This window comes from Bubalus bubalis, chromosome 6 (genome assembly GCF_019923935.1).
Source record: "Bubalus bubalis isolate 160015118507 breed Murrah chromosome 6, NDDB_SH_1, whole genome shotgun sequence".
Taxonomy (NCBI): domain Eukaryota; kingdom Metazoa; phylum Chordata; class Mammalia; order Artiodactyla; family Bovidae; genus Bubalus; species Bubalus bubalis.
The window spans coordinates 98,591,685-98,605,198 of record NC_059162.1 but is presented as its reverse complement, the minus strand read 5'-3'; the positions used below and the strand labels follow the sequence as shown (position 1 = coordinate 98,605,198).

Genomic DNA, 13,514 nt, shown 5'->3' with positions numbered 1-13,514 from the left:
GGACGCCTCGGCAGCCACGGCGACCGGGCCGCGGCGGGCGCCGGCTCGGCCCGCCCCTTCTCCGCGCCCCGCCCCGCGCCAACGCCGGCCCGGCTGCTGTCAGCTCTCTCAGCGTCCAACCCAGCCGCGGTGCATGCTTAGCCGCTGCGGCCGCCGGTTGCTGCACGTCTTAGGCCTTAGCTTTCCGCTGCTGACCGGCCGGCCACTTTTCCTCTTCCCGCATCGCTTAATGAAGCCGCAGGTCGTGTTCGTTCTCGGCGGTCCCGGCGCCGGCAAGGGGACCCAGTGCGCCCGCATCGTTGAGGTGAGGCCCAGGCAGCCGGCAGGCTCCCTGGGCTTGACCGGACACCGGGCTGGCCCGTCCCGCCGCGCGTGGCTGTGCGCGCCACCCCCCACCCCACTCCCGAACCGCGGACTACGAGTCCCGGCGGCCGATGCACAGCGGACTTGGCGGTGGTCGAGGGTCCGCTGGCGCGCTGCATGTCGGGACTGGTAGTCCACGTCCGCCCGCCCCAGGGGCGCCCAGAAAGGAAGGGGATCGCTTGGGGTTGCTTTGTTCCTGCACCCCTCTTCCCTTACATTTTGGGGGCCAAGTCCGTCTCGAGAGTGGGCTGGGAGAGGGATCCCAGGAGGGTAGAAGGTCGGAGTACCACTGGTTGTGGGGCAGGTGGAGGCGGCAGCTGTGTCGATTTGGGTTAGAGGTCGGGGTGTGCCCACAGCTGCCTCAGGAGAGACCGGTTTTTTCAGCCCTCCCCTTCCCACAGGCCCTCTGAACTCTAAACAGGTAACTAAATTGGTCTTTACTCTAGAAAGGAGCCCCGGGTGACAGGGCTTTAGGTGTTCTGGGATCTGCTGATTGCTTTTTCTAAACCCGTCATGGTTAGTGCCCAGCCCGCTTTCGTGAGGTTGGAAAAGCGTGGAGTATGAGATGAAACTTCAACCTCTGGCCCAGCTGCCAACTCACGCCTAGTCTGTGGCCAGGTCACTTCCTCTCTCCGAGTCTCCGTTGTCCCCACTAGAATAGTAGAGGCTGTGCACGCAGATATAAACTCAATATGAAATGCCTCCCAACTCTAAAATGGTGTTATTCTCCCCCTCCCCCACAACGTGTGATAAGGTTACCGGTTCAATTCCGTTAACAATTTTCGAATAGATATGTGGTTAGCTGCAGTGTGGGTGAAAGACTTACTGGAGAATCCGGGGAATGTTTGGGAGAGGAGGAAGACAGGAGATATCTAGAAACAGAAGAGGGGACTAGTCGTGCTGTAAAACACCAGAGAATTCTTGTGAAACTCAGACCAAAAAGATTTTGACCCAGAACTTCTAAAATTATTCCCTCCTCTGTTCTAGGAAATGGCTTTTATTCAATTCGGTTCAGTTGCTCAGTCGTGTCCGTGGACTGCAGCACGCGGGGCTTCCCTGTCCATCACCAACTGCCCGAGCTTGCTCAAACTCATGGCTTTTATTAGCTTTGGGATTTTAGTCCTCTCTCAGGTTCATACAACCCACTCCTGTACTATATTTTATTCTCTAAAGAGCATCCAGAAATAGTCGGATGGTAACATAAATATCTTCATTATGTGTTTATAGCTGTATTGATAATTGTTGATCAGTTGTAGGAATATAAGTGGAACTAAATCAACCAAGAAATAGATAAAAAAAAAAATTCTCCTTATTTTTGTTGGTTCTTTTCACTTTTTAAAAGACATGACAATTTATTTCAAGTTTTTGTTGTATGTATGAAATAACTCACATGTAAATGGCATGATAGGGGAAGGAGAAAAGACTTTATTTTTGTTTGTTTTTGTTTTAATTTTTACTGGAGTATAGTTGATTTACAGTGTTGTGACAGTTTCAGGTGTAGAGCAAAGTGAGTCCGTTTTACATGAAGGACTGATCCTGAAGCTGAAACTCCAATATTTTGGCCACCTGATGTGAAGAACCGACTCACTGGAAAAGATCCTGATGCTGGAAAGATAGAAGGCAGGAGAAGGGGACGACAGAGGATGAGATGGTTGGATGGCATCACCGACACAATGGTCATGAGTTTGAGGAGGCTCCGGGAGTTGGTGATGGACAGGGAGACCTGGCATGCTGCAGTCCATGGGGTCACAAAGAGTCAGACACGACTGAGCAACTGAACTGATACATATATCCACCTATTTAAAGATTCTTTTCCCATACAGATCATCACAGAGTATTGAGTAGAGTTTCCTATAGTATATAGTATGTCCCTTTCGGTTATCTGTTCTATATACGTTAGTATCTAGCTTAGTTGCTCAGTCCTGTCTGACTCTTTGGGACCCCATGGACCGTAGCCCACCAGGCTCCTCTGTCCATGGGGATTCTCCAGGCAAGAATACTGGAGTGGGTTGCCATGCCCTCCTCCAGGGGATCTTCCCAACCCAGGTCTCCCACATTGCAGGCTGATTCTTTACTGTCAGAGCCACCAGGGAAGCCCAAGAATACTGGAGTGGGTAGCCTATCCCTCCCTTCTCTAGGGAATCTTCCCGAACTAGGAATCGAACCAGGGTCTTCTGCATTGTAAGTGGATTCTTTACCAGCTGAGCTACCAGGGAAGCATTCTATACACAGTAGTGTGTGTGTGTCAATCCTAATATCTCAGTTTATCCCTCCCTCATTCCCTTCCCCATTGGTAAGTTTGTTTTCTGTATCTGTGACTCTCTGTTTTGTACCAAATTTTTTGGATTCCACATGTAAGTGATATCATATGATTCTTGTTTTTCTCTGACTTACTTCACTCAGTATGACAGTTTCTAGATCCATTCATGTTGTGGCAAATGACACTGTTTCCTTCTTTATTATGGCGGATTAATACTGCATTGTATGTATGTATCGCATCTTTTTCATCCATTCCTCTGTCTGTGAATGGTTAGGTTACTTCCATATCCTGGTGATTGTAAATAGTGCTGCAGTAAACGTTGAGGTGCAGGTGTTTCTGAATCATGGTTCTCTCCAGATATGCCCAGGAGTGGGATTGCTGGATCATATGGTAGCTTTATTTTTAGTTTTTTAAGGAGCTTCCATGCTGTTCTCCATAGTGGCTGTACCAGATTACATTTCACCAACAATGAAGGAGGATTCCCTTTTCTCCACACCATCTCCAGCATTTATTGTTTGTAGATTTATTGATGGCCATTCTGACTGGTGTGAGGTGACACCTCATTGTAGCTTTGATTTACGTTTCTCTAACAGTTGGTGATGATGTAGTGATGCCTTTTAGCCATCTGATGTTTTCTTTGGAGAAATGTCTGTTTAGATCTTCTACCCATTTTTTGATTGGAATTTTTGGGGTTTTTTTTTTTTTATATTGAGCTGCATGAGCTATTTGTATACTTAGGAGATTAATCCCTTGTTACTTTGTTTGCAAATATTTTCTTGAATTCTGATGAGCCATTTACTAGAATTAAAACAAATGTAGGTTCAGACCATAACCCTAACTATTCCATTTGCTATCACTTTAGTCCCAGAGAAATTGTTACTTTTAGCTTGGTTCCTCTGTAAAAAGGGAGAAATAATACCTATCTGGTATGGCATTTGTGAATATAAAATGAGATAAAATATCTGGTATAAGTAGATGCAAATAATTTTTTACCTCTATTTTAGAGTTCCTGTTCTTAATTTATGAGATTGGTTATTTTTACTTCAAAGTACACTGTAGTATTACTTTTAAAAATTGGTTTATGATTGATATATTTGAAAGCATTCAAGTATTTTGTTTCTGACTCATAATGTGACTTTTAAGTGTCCACACCCAAGCTAATGATACCCATATTACTCCACTGGATTAAACATTATCTCTACATTCTGTAACTAGTATTTATTCTTTACTCTGATAATGGCTGGCAAGATTTTAAACCTGTTAAGAATTAGAAGATTTCCGTGATGAAATATGTTCTATATTATCCTATTCTTTAAAATTTCAACAATTATATGAACTTAAACTCTTTTAAACTGTTACTTTTTATTCCAAATAGTTTCTAATTTAGTAATTGCTGTCTTCTAGCAGATTAAACAATGGAATGTCTATGGTCAGTCAAGTCAGAGGTTTTTTGTTTTTGATTTTTCTTTTATGAGTCTATTGCATTTTGACTCAATGCTTTATTATACAGGCAAATGTAAGCTGAATCCCAGACAATATAATTTTTGGAACTAATTATTTTTCTGTAGGGAAAAAGTTATATAATAAAGGTTGAAGTCCCCAACTATCATGCCATTGCTAATTCAGCTCACAGGGTACCTGAAATGTGGCTGAAATAGAATTATTCCTTTGGGAAAATTAAATTAATTTCCAACTCAGGCCACCAGAAGTACTTCTTTGGGCCCTGGCCACAGAACCTGAGACTGTCTGGCTCTCTAATGTCCTGGGACTTTGGGATTGTGGTTGTGTCACAGAGGGAAGCTGTTGCTTATTGTTGTTTTGTTTTTCTGGCTGTGAATTCTAGCTCTGCTTCTTGCTCTCCCAGACCTTGAGGAAGAAAAGGCAAATCTGATACAGTATCTTCTGAAAGTGTTGTGAACTGGGAAGGAAAGATTGAAAGGAGGCTTTGAGGTTAAATTTTGCCCATTTATTTGAACTGATCTTTTTCAGTTTCCGGAGAAGGCAATGGCACCCCACTCCAGTACTCTTGCCTGGAAAATCAGTTTCATTTTATAACTAATTGTTTTAAGTCTGTTTTCTCATCCTCATTTTGTTTATGAAGATTAACCATTTCCTAAATCAGTGCAATCAAGACTCAAGTTCTCAGAGTGGAGTTATTATTATTGTGACTAAAGGGGACAAGAGAGGATGAGATACTTGGATAGCATCACCGACTCAATTGACATGAGTTTGAGCAAACTCTGGAAGATGGTGAAGCACAGGGAAGCCTGGTGTGTGGCAGTCCATGGGGTCACAAAGAGTGGGACATGACTTAAAGACTGAACAACAACAACAACAAAAATCTGATGTTAGGATACCATGTCAGTTTTTAATTTTTTAAATTAAGCTTTGTTTGTATTGTTTTGGCCCAAGAAAAATCATGATGCCATAACCTAAACTTGTCCAAAAACAATAACCACAATTTTGCATCTGTTATCTGAGATGTTTAAATCTACTGTCTTTTAAAGATGGTGAACATTTTGGTTAAATGAACAAATTATGCTAAAGCTTATATTCATGCCAAATTCCTTTTTGAAGCACCCCAACAGCATTTTTATCATCTTCTGTGTTATAATTTCCTCCAGGACCTCTATGAGTAGTTTATATTTTGTATTCTACATGCTGATCAGTTCAGTCACTCAGTCGTGTCTGACTCTTTGCAACCCCATGGACTGCAGCATGCCAGGCCTCCCTGTCCATCACCAACTCCCAGAGTTTACTCAAACTCATGTTCATCGAGTCGGCGATGCCATCCAACCATCTCATCCTCTGTCGTCCACTTCTCCTCCTGCCTTCAATCCTTCTCAGCATCAGGGTCTTTTCCAGTGAGTCAGTTCTTTACATCAGGTGGCCAAAGTATTGGAGCTTCAGCTTCAACATCAGTCCTACCAATGAACGGTCAAGGTTGATTTCCAGGATTGACTGGCTTAATCTCCTTGCTTTCCAGGGGACTCTCAAGAGTCGTTTTCCAAAACCACAGTTCAAAAGCATCAGTTCTTCGGCGCTCAGCTTTCCTTATGGTCCAACGTCTCACCTTTATATGTGACTACTGGAAAAACCATAGCTTTGACTATATGGACTTTTGTTGGGAAAGTAATGTGTCTGCTTTTTAATATGCTGTCTAGGTTTGTCATAGCTTTTCTTCCAGGGAGCAAGTGTCTTTTAATTTAATGGCTACAGTCACCATCTGCAGTGATTTTGGAGCCCAAGAAAATAAAGTCTGACACTGTTTGCATTGTTTCCTGCTGTACTTAGAAAGTTTTGGGTGATGCTGACTTTAAGTATGCATTATAGAAATCAGAAACTCTATTTTATTTATCTTTTTGTCTCTAGTGTTGAACATTGTGCCTGGTACATAATAGGTGCTTATTAAGTGTTCTTTGAATGAACAGTTATATAGCACACCAGTTTGTCTTGAGGATGTAAAAAAATTTAAAACTCAGTCCCCAGGGGGCGCCCAAGTAGCAGTGCTTCCAGTTTCAGGATCCTAAGTGTTTGTTGGAAACCTCTTTCTCTGATTTCTCATGTTAACACTTCAGTTTACTCTCAGTGAGTAAATGGTATAGTTGTAAAAATCTGATGAGCATTCTAAAATTATCAAACTCCTGATTACAAATCCCCAAAGCAAACTATCACTCATTAAAGAAACTAGGAAGATCCACTGGACAACTAGATTTTAAGTTTGTTTATTTAAAGAAAAGTTTAAATCATCTCTAAAAAGAGAGTCCATAGAATCCTCAACTCTCCCAGATCACTGTCATCTCATTAAAGGTAACTGTATTGTGGAGTTTTTGTTGTCCTTAAGAATTTGGAGGAGGGAGAGTATATTCAGATTATTTACTGTTCTTACCTTTGAAAACTTTATTTTTTTTTCTTTCCACTTTAAGTTACAATTGTAATACATAGTTGTTACAATTGTAATACATAGTTGTTGGTGGCTCTAACCTGAGGTCACCAGTATTAACTGTCTGGTATTAACTCTTTCTCAGTACTTTTACAAATAAAAGTGCGTATGTTTACCTTTTTTTACCTCCAAGTGGGATTATTCTGTTTTTTATGGAATGTACCATGGCTCTCCTCTTAACTCATTTTTATCAGTAGCTACAGAACAGTCCATAATATGGATGTTACCGTAGCATAGTTGTACCATTCCCCCACTATTGCTAGACATTTAGCATACTTTTCAGGAATTATTTTGCTGTTGCAAACAGTGCTTCAGTAAACTTCCTTGTACATATAATATTGCATATGGATGCTTTTATTTTTGCAAGCAAGATTCCTAAAAATAGGATTGCTAAGTCAGAAGATAAATGCATTTTTAATTTTAATTGATAATAGTTTGATTACTTTTCAAAAACATTGTACTTAATTACATTTCTACAGCGGTGTATGATTTTTTTTTTTTACTAGCACTGGATAGTTATCAGTCATTTTAATTTTTGCACATTTGTTAATCTCCTCCTCAGAGTTTTCCTGAATAACTCTTTTTCCCCAAGAAGTCCATTAAGGTGAAAGGCATAATTAGACTTAAAAAAAATTTCCCTGTACTTGTCGTTTATTCAGAAAACAGTCTTTGAGAGCTGGGCACTATGATAGTTGCTAAGGTGAATAAGGCATGGACCCTGCTGTCAAAAGTTTACAATGAGCTGGGACATATGAAAGTTAAACAGTGACTACTACAGGAAAAGAGTGGTAAATCCTATGATGGAAAGAAACCAAATAGACCGTTTAGATAAGGGACATTTAAATTATAGTTCATTTGGTCAGGGAAAGCTTCCTGGCGGGCAGTGAATATGTATGAGCTGACTTTTGAAGGACAGTAGGAAAGAAGCAGCCAGGAGATGTGTTGTACTGGAGAACACTTAAAGCCGAGTTACCCTTGCACAGAGGAGTTGGAGCTTTCAATTCTGAGAAAAGCCTAAGGAGAGTAAACTGATGCAAGTGAGACTGACCCAGAAAACACTTCCTAAATGCAAACTATTTGCTCTGTGTTGGGAAATACTACCCTCTCAGTTCAGTTCAGTTCAGTTGCTCAGTCGTGTCCGACTCTTTGCAACCCCATGAATCGCAGCTCGCCAGGCCTCCGTGTCCATCAACTCCCGGAGTTCACTCAGACTCACGTCCATCGAGTCAGTGATGCCATCCAGCCATCTCATCCTCTGTCGTCCCCTTCTCCTCCTGCCCCCAATCCCTCCCAGCATCAGAGTCTTTTCCAGTGAGTCAACTCTTCGCATGAGGTGGCCAAAGTACTGGAGTTTCAGCTTTAGCATCAGTCCTTCCAAAGAAATCCCAGGGCTGATCTCCTTCAGAATGGACTGGTTGGATCTCCTTGCAGTCCAAGGGACTCTCAAGAGTCTTCTCCAACACCACAGTTCAAAAGCATCAATTCTTCGGCGCTCAGCCTTCTTCACAGTCCAACTCTCACATCCATACATGACCACAGGAAAAACCGTAGCCTTGACTAGACGGACCTTTGTTGGCAAAGTAATGTCTCTGCTTTTGAATATGCCATCTAGGTTGGTCATAACTTTCCTTCCAAGGAGTAAGGGGCTCTTAATTTACAGTGAAGATAGACACGTACTTAATATAATTTCATGAGAAAGGATATGAAAGATTTTTGCAAATATTAAAGTTTAACAGATTGTTTTAAAATCGTTCATTGGGAGTTCCCTGGTGACCTAGGGGTTAGGATTCTGCACTTTTCACTGCTGTAGCCTGGGCTCAGTCTCTGGCCAGGGAACTGAGATCCCTCAAGCCATGCAGTGTGGCCAAAAACAAAACAAACGAAAAATTATTTATCTTTTAGTTATGCCTCCCAAACTAGATTGTAATGTCTTCAAGGATAGGGACCCTGTCTTTTGCTGTTGCTCATTCTACTGCATGGTGTTTGAAAAGCCTACTTATTCTTCAGTTCTTAGCATAATACGAAGATTCCCAAACATTCACAGTTCATAGTGTCCTTCGTGTCTCTGTACTTTTTTTTCACAAACAGCTTAGTTCAAAATAAATATATTTATTAAGTAATTATATTTATCTATTAATTAATTATATTTATCCAGTAATTAGATCCAAACAATGCTTAAGTATTTCCTAACAATCTAGTAGCTGTTTAAAGAAAAAGTACATATAAGCTAAAAGAAAAATAAAGCAGCTAAATAAATTTTAGCTAAATAAGCTAAAATAAAGCAGCTTTATTTCATTCTCGATCACTTACTAATATATGCCTGTTAGGCACTGTCCAATTTCTCATACCTTGGAATCAGATTGGCCACTTCCATCCTCATTTCCTTTTCCACTTTAATTTTCATGTGGTACTTAATTTTTATTACAGCAACTGCCCACCAAAAGGTCAGCATCACAAAGATGTGTCTTCAAAAAGAATGTGCATGATCTAAAGTTGAAATTGTGAGCTACCCTGAGCTAATAGTTCACATGATATCTAATAGATGTTCAGTATTGCTCTATTTCCCTTAAAAATGTAAATCCAGGGCACTCTTGTGAATTTGCTGCAGTGCTCCAGGGCACTGTGGCATACAGTTTGGGAACCATGAGCTAAAAATGACTTCCTCAATGAAAATAGCCCTCAATTTTTAGACTAGGTCAGATTTCTCAATTATGGGCTCTATCAGTTGTAATTTTTTTGTCCTTTATGATAGTTACCAGTTTTTAATTATGTTGTCCTTTATAACATATATCAGTTTGCAGGCCACCTTTAACTTTATGATTATTGGATTGTCTCCTCCATTAGACCATAAGCTCCATAAGGGTGAGAGCCTTAAGATTTCTAAATTTACTCTCACATCTTTAGTGTATAGTACAATGTCTGGCATAAGTTGATGCTCAATAAACATTTGTTAAGTAGATTTTGAAGCCAGTCATAAAAGATTTTTGCCATTTTGTGAGTTATTTAAATTTTTGGCTCTTTGGTTTTCTCCTCTGGACATTTGTGATACCAATCTACTCTATAGGGTGATTATGAGGATTAACCAAGAGAATCCACGTAGTAAAATGTCTGGCACAGTGCCTGCTCTGTATTAGTCACTTCTCATAACGTGGGCATCTCTCTCCTTTCCTATTCTGTGCTTGCCTATCCATAGTCAATGAAGGAAGTGTCTTGAGCAATGTAAGTAGCTACACTTTGGTTGGCATTCTTGTTGTTAGACTGAAGAAAAATGGATTTGAAAGGACATGAACAAATGTCAAACTGTCACACTAGTGTATTGTCTACTAGGCAGTATGTAGAGTTCAGACTCGAGAGTTAGACTGTCTAGTGTGTGAGATCTTAGCAAAGGTTTAGTTTCTGTGCCTCAATTTCCTCACTTGTAAAATGGGAATATTAATAATATATACTATCTACTTCAGAATGGTTTGTGAGGAGTATATGAGCTAATGTACATATAGTACTTAGAGCAGTGCCTGGTACATGGTAAGTCCTTTATAAATATGTTTATTATCATCATCATCATTTTACTTTTCCTGTGTTAGTTTTGCCTACTCTTCTGCCACCCCTACTTCCTCAACCTTCTTTTGAGTTGCTTAAGATTTTTTTCCCTCGTGATTTATTCCTTCCTACTTTGGAAGCTCTACAGTCTCTTTTTAGTGGTTACACTAGAAATTTTAAGCACACATATTATTTAACTTGAGTCTAATATTAATATTTTTACTTTTCTCTAAACAGTGTACCTTAGGACACTTGACTCTATTTTCTATCTTATTCTGTTTTCTCTTTTTTTTAGGATTTTGACTTTTTTTTTTTAATCCCTACAAATGACCTGTTAATGTTTTCTACAAATGTTTGTTTGGAATAATATGCATGCTGCTGCTGCTGCTGCTAAGTCACTTCAATCGTGTCTGATTCTGTGCAACCCCATAAACGGCAGCCCACCAGGCTCCCCCGTCCCTGGGATTCTCCAGGCAAGAACACTGGAGTGGGTTGCCATGTCCTTCTCCAATGCATGAAAGTGAAAAGTGAAAGTGAAGTCGCTCAGTCATGTCCGACTCTTCGAGACCCCATGGACTGCAGCCTACCAGGCTCCTCCGTCCATGGGATTTTCCAGGCAAGAGTACTGGAGTGGGGTGCCATCGCCTTCTCCGGGAATAATATGCATAATTATAATAATAATAAATTGTTATAATAAAAATACATACCACTTTATTAACCATTTATTTTTGCACCTCAGACCTTCTCACTGAGATCATTTTCTTTCTTGAAGTATATCCTTTAGAAGTTTCTTTAATCAGTATAGGCTTGTAGTTAGGACATTTTGCTGTTTTCTCTGCTGGTAGGTTCTCTTTTCCTAGGTCAAGCACCAAGGGTATCATGGTTCAGAGGTCCTGACTTTATGTGGAACTCATTGATCCGAACTCCAGTCCTACTTAGGCCTCAGTCTTTGTCTCTTCTCCCTTCTTTGTGGCCTATTAAATCCTAGGCTCCAGCCACTTGTGATTTGGGGATGGGGACATCCCCAGGGCAGCCACAAATCCAGCACTCTCTCATTCGTCTGGACTTGTGCTTTCTTATTTATATGAAGTTGAATTAGTCTTTTTTGGCCAGCTCGGTCATGCTTTGAAAGGTAATAATAAATTATATGTTAATAACTACATGAGTGTGCTGTGCTCGGAGGGATTTTGAATGAATATTCTGGCCCCATCAAAATTAGACACCTCTACCTAAGTCTGCCCTAGCTCAGAACACCTCTTTAGTTCTGGTTCTTCCTCGTATCCTTACTCCCACTGAAATCTACTTCATTTACATCCTTCGAGTTAATGTTTTTAGTGACGGTAGTCAATTAAAACACCACATTCTAGTTAAGATGCTAATAGGAGAGAACTGCAATCTGAAAGCTCTCCGAAAGTCACAAAGGAGTACAGTATTTTTTTTTTTAGGATTATAGTATTTGTAACAGTGTCCTTCTGAATTGAAATTCAGAGCATTTCAGAGAAACCTCTCTTGTAGTGAGACTTTTAGACCAGATAAGGGAAAAAGGGTGGAAGCAGGAGTTATTGTCCAGTCTCTAGGTCATGTCCTACGCTTTGCAACCCCATGGACTGCAGCACCAGGCTTCCCTGTCCTTTGCTATCTCCCTGAGTTTGCTCAAACTCACGTCCATTGAGTCAGTGACGTCATCCAGCCATCTCATCCTCTGTCACCCCCTTCTCCTCTTGCCCTCAGTCTTTCCCAGCATCAGGGTCTTTGCCAGTGAGTTGGCCCTTCGCATCAGGTGGCCAAAGTATTAGAGCTTCAGCTTTGGCATCAGTCCCTCCAATGAAAATGCAGGGTCAATTTCCTTTATGATTTACTGATTTGATCTTCTTGCAGTCCAACAGACTCTCAAGAGTCTTCTCCAACACCGCAGTTCAAAAGCATCATTTCTTCAGTGTTCAGCCTTCCTCATTTCTTCAGCGTTCAGCCTTCCTTATGGTCCAACTCCTACATCCTTACATGACTACTGGAAAAACCATAGCAGGGGGCAGGGGATAACTGTCTTATTCTTTATGTCATCACACTGACTCTTCTTAGCTTTAAAGCTAGTACTTTTAGCCCAGTTACCATATGAAAATGTATTGACTCTAACATTTCAGTGAAATTAAGAACATATTTACAGACTAAACATGCGATAAGAGCGTTTAGAATTTAATAGGGAACAGGTGTGACTGGACATACTGTTTGCTGACAGTTTGCTGCTGCTTGTTGAACTTTGGTAAAGGAAGAAGCCCCAGTTACTATGTTCCATTCTCAGAAACTTTGAGGGACTGGGTCCCCCCAAAATACAGGGTTCCATGCTTGGTTTCCATCAGCCATCTCCAGAAGACCAGTAAGTTGGTTCTATTCATCATTAGGGTGTATTCTGTACCAACAAGCAATTAAATATGCTCAGTTTGGGACTTCACAAAAAGACTCCTTCCTTGCTCACTTTTTGTTTGGAACTTCCATGATGTATCAGTCGGTGTTTGTCACTGGAAAGTTCTGTGTATTTACTTTGGCCTATAGGATTTACCTTTATAATCAAGTATAGTTTAGGTAGATCTTGATCATAACATGAATTTTTTCCTCTTGGTGTCTACTGGGAGTAAAGAGACAGCCCAGTTATTATGTAATTGGGAATTGACTTGATGGCTAATTTAGTTTTTTATTTTTAAAATAATTTTCATTTATTTATTTTTGGCTATTCAGGGCCTTCACTGCTTTGCATGTACTTTCTCTAGTTGTGGTGAGCTGGGACTACTCTTTGTTGCAGAGCACAGGCTCTAGTCATAGATTTCAGTAATTGCAGCCCCCAGGCTCTAGAGCTCAATAGTTGGGGCACACAGGCTCAGTTGCTCCAAAGCATGTGATATCTTCCTGGACCAGGGATCCAACCCATGTCCCCTGCCTTAGTAGGCAGGTTCTTATCCACTGTGTTACTAGGGAAGTCCTAATTTAGGTTTTTAAATTGGAAATTTTTATTTGCTACTTATTGAATGATTATTGGATGAGGCAAGTGGAAATGGTGTCAAGAGTGGGAAAAGGCAAGAATGAAGCAAATGAAGCAAGGATGGTCAGAGTCTGGCTGAGTGGTGGGTCAGATATGCCTAACTCTGTGTGTGGATAAAGTTCCTGATCTCATCTCCCTGCTAGGATACAACAAAATGATAAAGTCCGTCAACTTGAAGTCTCCCTTTTAGTTTCCACTAGCAGATTCTGCGGAGAAGGCAATGGCAACCCACTCCCACACTCTTGCCTGGAAAATCCCATGGGCGGAGGAGCCTGGTAGGCTGCAGTCCATGGAGTCTTGAAGAGTCGGACAGAACTGAGCGACTTAACTTTCACTTTTCACTTTCACACATTGGAGAAGGACATGGCAACCCACTC

General features: G+C 41.0%; 1 protein-coding gene across 1 annotated transcript in view; it reads left to right on the top strand.

The window, feature by feature from the left end:
- CMPK1 (cytidine/uridine monophosphate kinase 1) overlaps nucleotides 1-13,514 on the top strand; it is a 36,400-nt gene continuing 22,886 nt past the window's right edge. The window contains exon 1 of the mRNA XM_006051659.3: nucleotides 1-304. Coding sequence (XP_006051721.1) covers nucleotides 134-304 — 171 coding nt within the window. The 5' untranslated portion in view covers nucleotides 1-133. The remainder of the gene's footprint in view (nucleotides 305-13,514) is intronic.